The following is a 9,610-nucleotide window of genomic DNA, read 5'->3' as shown; positions in this document are numbered from 1 at the left end:
TATTGCGTTGTAATAGTGTTTGCGTTGTAAAACATGCGTTGTAAAGGTAGGCGTTGTAATTGCATGCGTTGTAACGTCATACATCCGCATGGGGCATGGTGGCGGCAGTGGCATGTGCGTGTTCATGGAGTGTGGTTGAGTCATGCGATAGGTTGGGGTGGTTGCGTGCCTGTTAGTGATTTTGGTTGTGGATGACGTTCCCCCATGTGAGGTGCGTTGTTCGTGTACTCACCCGGGTCTCGGAGTCCTCCTAATCCTTCGACTGCCTCCACCGGCTGTATGGCCATCACCCTCTCCTCCCAGGGCTGGTAGTGTACGGGTCTGCAGGAGGGCCCTCCTCCAGTGGCGTTGGCCTGGTTGTGTTCCTCCAACATCTTGGCTCGGACCCTCCTCCGCAGATCGTACCACCTGGCTTGGCATTCCTGCCTGGTCCTTCTGGTGTCCCCAACAGCATTCACAGCATCGATGATGGTCTGCCACATGGCTGTTTTTGCTGCCATGCTGGTCTGTCTGACCAATGTTCCAAAGAGCTGTGGCTCGACTCTGAGGATTTCATCGACAAGAACCTCCAACTCTCGGTTACTGAACTTTGGATTCTTGGTAGTGGGCATGGTGAGGGGTGTGGATGGTGGGGGGGGTGTGTGGATGGTTGTGTGGGTGTGGTTGTGCAGGTGTGTGTGAATGTGATGAGGGGGTGTTTGTGAAGGTGGTTGTGTGAAGGTGTGCAAGTGTAAGGTGTGGTGAAGCTTGTAGTATGGTTCTGTGGTGTCTGGCAGCAGTGAGTCTGTTGCAAAGGCTCATGGTTTGTGTGTGTGGGCCCTTTTTATTGGTCCATTGGTGGGTGTGGCTGTGTTTGAAGTTTGGGTGGGTGTGTTATAAGGAGTGGTGGTGTTTTGGGCCTCTGTTTGTTTTTGGCAGTTGCAGGTCAGTGAAGGTGTTTTTTTTGTGTTTGTTGGCCATGTTTAGTGGCTTTGTGCCATTCGAATAGTGTATTCTTGTGTTGTTTTGTTTTGTCCTGGTTGTGTACGTGCGTTTTGAGCGTGTGTACGGTGTGTACATGGGCCATTTGGTTGTACGGTGCTGTCCTTGTGTGTGGCTTGGTACGACTCGTACATGCGGTTGTGATGTTGGGGCCTGGGGTGCGCTCCGTACTTAGGAGGTTGTGGTGGGGGTGCGACTCTGACGTACTGGGGTGTACATACACGGTGGTACGACACGTACAGGGGTGGGGGTACGACGCGAACGTACTGGGGTGTACATGCACGGGTGGGGGTTCGACACGTACAGGGGTGGGGGTACGATGCGAACGTACAGGGGTGTACATACACGGTGGTACGACACGTACAGGGGTGGGGGTACGACTCGGACGTACTGGGGTGTACATACACGGTGGTATGACACGTACAGGGGTGGGGGTACGACTCGGACGTACAGGGGTGTACATGCACGGGGGTAGGACACGTACAGGGGTGGGGGTACGACGCAAACGTACTGGGGTGTACATGCACGGGTGGGGGTTCGACACGTACACGGGTGTACATACAGGGGGGGGTGTGTACATTAACGGGGAGTGCGACTCGAACGTATGGGTGCTGGGGGGAGTGTTGGGCGCGTATGCGGGGACATGTCTCCATGGTTGCAATGGGAGTTCGGTGCGGACGGTGTTTTTACCATACGGTTGTGAGATCGGACGCACGGGTTGGATCGTGATTCCTCGGTCGGACTTGACTTTTCACATTTGTACGGTAAATCGTCCGAGGACGTGTCGGACACATTTTCCGACCCGAGGACGTGTGGGGAAATATTCCGACTGCTGTTCGTATGGACTTTTTACCATGCGATTCGTGATTGCCAGTTTGTACAGCACTTGTACGATTCGTACGGTAAAAGACCGGATACGAGTCGTACGGGGAATTTTTTTCCAGGATCGTAATCGGCACCCCGATGTTTTTATTAAGGAAAGCCACTCTTTAGATGAGCGTATAACCGCTCATGCGCTATGAGCTTAGAATATACTTAATGGTATGTGCATCATTGCTTCAGATTGCATAACTTCCGCCTTTACAAAGACTGAAGTATTGCAAGGCAACATCCTTTCCTTCGACTGAAGGGAGAGTAATGCTACATATTCACTCTGATAGGCTATGTGCCCTACCGTATTCAGCCTCACTTAAGATGGCTACCGTGCAACCCACTGCATGCGTCAGTATGATCCCATCATGCACTAGTGTGCATCTGCAGGGAAAAGGAGCTGCGCAGTTCTAGAGCAAGGCCCCATGGGATGTTGGGAGGGTTCCTCACAGCGCCAGTCCCATAGCGCTCGCCCTCCCCCAGACGCGACTACTCCCCACATACACAACTTATTCAAACAACGTGATGGATGGAATGGTTGAATTAATCTCAGTCACTGATGATCGATCGGGCTGCACCTCAATCCACAGTGTCAAAGGTTCAAGACTGAGTTGCATATGGCTGGATCCAAACTGAGGTGGCCAAAAAGCAATGGATTGAGATACAGCCAGAGTGATTGCCAGTGGCTGAGATTAATTCAATCACTTCATCCATCACCTTGTTGTATTTGCACTATTAGACATTTGGCATTTTCTTGTCCTAACCACTTGGTGCCTGCAGCCTGTTTCCTGGGTAACATGACTAGATGAAGTTGGCCTTTGTGTGTTCCTCCCAGACAGCCACACAGAAGAGGGACTAGGGTTGGCAGGATGGAGGGGATGGAGCTGTGCACAGCCCTACTTGCACTTCAAAGCCCTTGCCTCAGCTCACACACAAAGAACTTCACCCTAGCCTTTTGCGCTCATGGAAAGACTGGGACAACAACAGGGAGGCAGGAAATTCCAGACACTTCTGTGTGGGGAAAACTCCAGAAGAATCTTCCACTTTGAAGCTGGCATTAGGTATCAAAATAGGACCCTCAGACCCACTCTTCTGTACACTGCTGGGCCTGAGAATATCACTTAACGACTGCCCTGCTGCCCAAGGACAGCCCTGCTGCATGAGGCCTGCACTGCAGTCTGAGAAGGAAGAGTGGGCTGCTCCCTTCATCCCAGGCTGAAGTGACTCCAAGGGTCAGGCGACTGATTTCCTGTTCTGGGATATATGAACACAACAAGCTCCAAAGGCCTCGCTGAAACTGCCAGCTGACATACTGCATTGGACCTGCCTGGGCCATGCTGGCCTCTGCTGGAATAAGTTCCTGATCCCCAAGTGGTGCCTCGCCAGGTCCTGGGCCCTTGGCTGGCATCAGAGAGGGCTCCTCCTAGCCTAACTTAAGGTTCCACCAAATCTGGTGCAAAGTGAAGCGAAGTCACGCAAAGCTTCGATGTACAACTGCAAATTTCAGAGGAACTGACGCATAGCGAAACCCCACAATGCCTTGCCGCATAGCTTAATTGGAACAGACGCCCGTCAACGCAGGCCGCCCTAAGCAAATGCTGTGCAAACCGCACAACAAGGACATAAGGTATAATCCTCAGCTCCATCGTTGTCAGCCTGAAAATGTAATTTTGTCCGGGTCCAGTGCGACCAGAAACCCTCAGGTGGCACTTGGCACCTTTCGGTGCTACCTTTTTCTAAATCTTTAAAAATGCACATCTCCAGTTCTATTGGTTTGATTTTTGTCGGTTTGGTCTCAAATAATGTATTACAATCTAGAAAATGAGTGTGGGATTTTTCTTACGCTGTGTTTTCACTTTATTACTGTTCAAGTGCTTTACACACTGCCCCTTACAAAGGCCTGGATACTTTTGTGCCAATCTACCAGAGGATTAAGCACAGGTTAATTTAGTTACTTTTGGTGACTCACCCTCACAATGATTTGGGCTGTTGCTTGAGTAGAGATTCAACCCCCTCAACCAACAACCCAATTTCTCACAAGGAAGAATTGCCTATCACATTGAATCATATGCAGAAAGTCTAGGATCATCTGACATAGGGAAATACTCTTATGAAGTGTTCAAGATCATAGCAAAGAAGAGCAAGGCCTGGGTTTAAGAGCCGTGGTGATTGACACAGAATTTCAGCAGCTAGGCAATCCAGAATAAAGGACAGCATCAAGAATTCGAACTGCATGAGGAAAATTATTAGAACTCTCATATGTAGAAAATGCCTGAGTCATCAACTTTCTTAAGGGACAGAGAACAGCAGGATTAAAAGGCTATCACTCTCTCAAACCAGAGTAACCCCTTCTTCAGTCTATCTCTTAAGCAGGTAAGAATGTCCGCCTCCTAGCTTTAGGTGCAGTCTAAAGAAAAAGTCTGACTGGAGGAAGAAAGCTCCAGGGAGTGGTCAAAAAGTGCAGTTTGTAGCCCTTGTAAATGAGTTTAAGCAATGCAATCGTTCTCCATTGGGGGGGGGGGACGGGGGGGAGGGGGAAAGTAATACCTACCCTCGAGCGGAAGATGAAGGTCAGGGTCGGATGCACTAAAGTGGTATTGCAGCTGTGAGGCTGGCAGCAGCTGGGAGAGGGCTGTTGCAAGTTGCATATGGAGCCGACTCTTCCATCACAAAGGCAGAAGAATTGATGCAGTGTTTGCACCGGCTGAGCTGGTGGTCTATGTCTGAAGAGCTGAGTTCTTGACCAGTCACAAAAACAGTGATACTCTCAATGGAATTGTCTGACTCGAAGGTGTACAGGGTCAGCCAGAGGAAGCATACTGTGGCTTGGCAGATGACAGTGCCTACTTCCCATTATTGTTTTCTCCATCAAAGTACATGCCGCTGAGCGCTGCCAGAACGTAATCGAGTGCACCCAGGCATGTTTGCCATGCCCACTATCTCACCTAAATCCAGCCCTACCATCTGAAAACTTGATTCCAATACGAAAATAATTTTCTTTTTATTCAAAGCAAAATCGTTTTTCTCTATTTTCACCAAATACCCAAATTACATCAGCAACACATTTCTTTTCAAAATGTTGCATTTTGTACAAAGTGACATACACCAAAACGCGTGGTTGTTGACACCAGTTTTTTTTATTTTTATTCATTGTTAAAGAGTTTCGAAACATGAACTTTTTTATTAAATCACTTCCTTGAAAAGATTGGCAGGCGCTCATTAAACATTTAAGGTTCCAGTAAGATCAGAATTCTCAGTTTACAAAAACAAGCTTCATCATTATTAATTCAATTCCTCATTTGTGACTCGGGATTTATGAGAAAATAAAGTTTAATAATTGTAGGTGGGAGACTTGACCAGTATGGTACGACATAGCCCTGTGGCATCTAATATAAATAGTTTAACTCAGAATCGAAAAACAATTATCAGCGTCATAAATAAAAGCAAAGTGTGGGAAATCAGTTTTGGTTAATAGAATAGTTCTGACAAAAGGACTCTATTAAAACACTGATATTAAGATCTGGGCAGAGGAAGCAAACGTTGAGGGCATCTTACGTATATAAATAGCTTTCTAGTAAAACAATGGACTTCATAAAGTCTTGAACTGTCAAGGTCAAACTGCCTGAATTGACCTATAGTGTTGATTGGAACTCTCATAAGGAAGCATTAGGAAAAAAAGACACTCATAATATGTTAAGAGCGTTGCAAATAGCCCATGAATTTGGCAATTTCTTCTGTGCACTTATCATGCAAATCGTGTAGCCACCTGGTTCATGTTGACAAAATATTTAAAGCAGGCTAGTAAAATTATTGAATAAAGAAGCAAAGTATAATTTGCATCCATGTTGGAATTTGTGTTTTATAGTCAGAACTACTGTGCAAGAGAAAATGTTTCCAGAGTACTGTGCTTTAGTGTGATTCGGGACCAGTGCAGGGGCTGTGATTATGGAGCAGAGTCATTTGTAACCACAAACTCTGCTTAAAAAAACCCCAAAGAATTACAATAAAAACTAAAAGCACATTCTTCTAAGCCTTTGAATTCCACATTCACACATAATAATCAGTTATGTGATCTTAAGCAGTACTAATGTGACACAAATAGCAGTGGCTGTTATATTTTTAAACAATCACCTTCTGCCAAGTGCGTACCTAATAAAGTGTCAACACAATTATGATCCAAGGACTGCCATTTGCCCCCCTCCAAAACTATACAAGAGGAAAAAATAGCTGCCACCTATCCTACCCACGGCTAAATGCCAGTATCCGGTCTAACTACTGCAAGATGGTGGTCTGGATGTTGTCCACACCAGCTCAGACTTGCAATATACAGTATCTCAGTGATCACAAACGTGATGCCTGGTCAGCTGTAAGATCAGATATTCTTAAATTATATTCATGCCAGGCCTATCTTCATTAACAACAATATTGGTCATCTTTAATGCTGTATGAAAGTTAATATACAAAAACATACTTTTTTAACCAGTGGATTAACCAAGATGAAAGCATTGCCTCCCACATTAATTAATGGTACAATTTAACAAAGTGCCTGAAAGACTACACTTAAGGTTGAAGGATCGATATTTTCTATTTTAGCTTCTTTTGAGAAAAGCTTTTCCTAGTTCATGCCAAAAGTATAGCTAGCGTCTCTTTCTTCGGTGTGATGAAATGAAATTTTTTCATAAGGTTTAAACCAAGGTGCAGCCCTTGATATTGTCACTGTTTTCTGGACTCCGCCTCACATTTTCCAGTTCAACTCTGCTGTTCCATTTCGAAAGTCTGTCTGCTTCCACTTTTTTACGGATTGTGGTGTGAGCCAACGATGATGAAACAACGTGATCTACTGACAGCACTGAATACATTTCATGGTACTCATGCACTTTACACGCTGAGGTTTATTTTGTGTTTCATATATAATACACCTCGACCAAAATACACTACCGCTTGGTACAGTGGGTCTCAGCCCAAAAAATAAATATATATATATATATATGTATATATAAATATATATATATATATATATATATATATATATATATATACATACACACACAATACAGTTTTCATAATATGCGTCTCTTGCAAAACAAGGTGTAATAAGGACGCCATACGGTTACTTTTGCGGTAGGTTGATGACACTCTAAACTTTAAAACTCCGGGATCTTAAAATATATGTTTCATGTGCTTTATTCCATAGGTTTTAAAGAAAATCATGATAATCAACGTCCAAAGTCCCAAAATGAAACCGCTTGGAGGATGCCAATCTTTCTGCTTCGGTTTCTAGATAAACAAAAGAATATTCAAATCGTTAATGTTAGCTTCAAAACAAAGTCCAATATTTTTATTTTTACCCCCCAAAAAATATATAGATATACATATGTTAAATTGATTAAACAGTTTAAAATTATATGAGCTAATGGTTCAAAGTTCATTCACTGGAATTCAGCGTACTGAGAAACAGCTGAGAAACAGACAAAATGTCAAATGTACAGGCAACATAGTATTAAATCAACGGAATTGGTCATATTCTCTTAAGCGTGTTTTCACGTTTCACTTTTCTTCCCAGGACTGAAGGGGCAGCGCTGACTCAAGCCTTAAAAAACATGAGGTGCCTTTGGGCCAAGTTCTTTCAAATTTACTTTCAGAGCTCGAGATGTGTAAATACAGAGACAGCGAAGTGGAGAAAGGGAGAAAGAAATGGCACAACAGAGAGTACACAACCGTGAAATGGGAAGCCACGACATATCCATTTAAGACAGCAAGGAGAAGAAAAAAAAAAGTAACAAGATCAAAACATGTAACTGAAAGAGGAATAGAGAAAGCTGCTGAAGATTAAAGAAGAGACATAGAAGTTGGATAGAGCGAGAAAGCTAAACAAGTGTAAGTAGAAAGGGAATATGTAAAAGTGGATCAATTTGTCACGAAGGAGGCAACGGAAGATGCAACACAGTACTAACTGGAAAAACAGGTTAGGTATACAGTCAGAGAGAAAAGGTTGGACTGAAATCAACACGACACGAGAGTCCGATAGAATCACAGTAAGTATAAAGAGGAGAGTGCGGTGACCTGCATTTGCCAATACATTTGGGAAAAAACGGGACGGACAACATCTTAACAAACAAGTACTAAGTGAAACAGATGAGACCTGTTTTTTTTTTTTGCTACAGATGAGAAAATAAAATAGTATAAATGCATTCACTTTAACAGTAAGTGAAAGTTCTCTTTAAATTAATACTAATAAAATTGCTCTTTCGGACAATTCACCGAAGTGTTCCTACATTGGCAACAGACAGAGATCTGAGGACCAAAGCAGGCCAGTTTTGGATCTGCTTAAGGTTTCCTGCAGGTGATTACGTTTCACATAGCGCTATATACCACACCTTACAACATGAACTAGAATATAAGCAAGCTGTTACCAGCAGAAACAATGCGATAATGAGAAGTTATTCTTGATGGTGCTTATGGAAGCTCTTGTAGCTCTTAATATTGTGACGTGAGGCAGGGAAAGGAAAGTAGTTGTGGAACAAGGATTGTGAGGTGAAGCAGAAGGCTTAAGGAGAGACTAGGAATTGGACAAAATGGGGGAATAGTAATGCCAGGGTGTTTGTGAGTGACCTGCAGGAGAGGCATAGATATGGCTGGGGAGGACCATGGAGGACAAAATAGGAGCTGTGAGAAACGCTGTGGCTTCATTAACTTCTTCAATATTAGGAAGTCAGTAGTAAATCCACATGTGTGGAGCAGTCTATTCCTGAATGATTAAACCTCTGTGTCAGGTAAGCTGACTGGCAGTTCAGTCAGGAGAGTGGTGACATTGAGGGATAGGTTCAGGCTAGTGCCATGAATTTTAGGCAGGCAACATTCTTGTGTGTAGCACTTTGTGCATGGTACAGAGGCATTTTAACTGTGCCTGGTACTTGATGGGGAGCCCATGCAACTGCTAGAAAGGATGTCATATTTGTTCCCATCTTCAGAGAAGCGGCCACAGAAATTTCTTTGTGGCTCACGGCATCCATTGATATTGTGGCCTCACTAAAGGTAACCCACTCAAGGAGAAAGACGCCCACAGCACCATGGTTTTCAGAAAGACTTAGGCTGCCTAGGCAGGCTTCTTGTTTCCAGGAACCAAAATGGTAGAAATCTTACCTCCATGCCGAACAAATGGCCTACAAGGCTCTGCTGGACGAATATAAAGCAGTCATCAATGAGAAAAGATTGCGGTGCTGCACCACTGAACATGCCTCAGTCAAATCCACAGAAAATCTTTTAAAGCTACACAGTCTATTATCTGTCCCCACAGCTCTATTGCGTGCAGAGAATTCCCAAGACTTTTACAACTTGTTCGACCTGGCACCATTGGTGTGGGTCTCCCTTCCATTTTTTTTTTGCTGTTGCCTCATGTATTTTTGCTGGTTATAGATGCTTTGGGCACTGTGCCACTGCTGTTCAGTGCCACAGTGCAAGTGCTCCCTATGGTAAATTGATGTATGGATTAGTGACTCCATGATTGGCTTGATAGGTTTACTTGTCAGACCCTAGTACAGTGCACTGCGCGTGTCCAGGGCTTGTAACCAATGCTGCTGGTGGCCTTGCAGCACTGATTGTGCCACCCACCGGAGCAGCTTGTAAAGTGTGTCTCAGGTCTGCCATTGCAGAGCCTGTGTACAGTCTGGTACTGCCATGCTGATTGGGCAAGAGCACCCACTTGCCAGTCGCTAAACCTTCCCTTTTATACATATTAGTCACCCCTATGGTAGGCCCA

The 9,610-nt window shown here is 44.5% G+C and overlaps 1 protein-coding gene across 1 annotated transcript in view; it reads right to left on the bottom strand.

Moving 5' to 3' along the window:
• Nucleotides 1–6,891: 6,891 nt before the first annotated feature.
• The window catches only part of PIGK (phosphatidylinositol glycan anchor biosynthesis class K), a 528,114-nt gene continuing 525,395 nt past the window's right edge, over nucleotides 6,892–9,610 (bottom strand). Inside the window, exon 11 of the mRNA XM_085602040.1 lies at nucleotides 6,892–7,128. Coding sequence (XP_085458166.1) covers nucleotides 7,012–7,128 — 117 coding nt within the window. The 3' untranslated portion in view covers nucleotides 6,892–7,011. The remainder of the gene's footprint in view (nucleotides 7,129–9,610) is intronic.

This window comes from Triturus cristatus, chromosome 4_2 (genome assembly GCF_964204655.1).
Source record: "Triturus cristatus chromosome 4_2, aTriCri1.1, whole genome shotgun sequence".
In the NCBI taxonomy this organism is placed as follows: Eukaryota; Metazoa; Chordata; class Amphibia; order Caudata; family Salamandridae; genus Triturus; species Triturus cristatus.
This window is presented reverse-complemented; position numbering and strand designations above follow the sequence as displayed.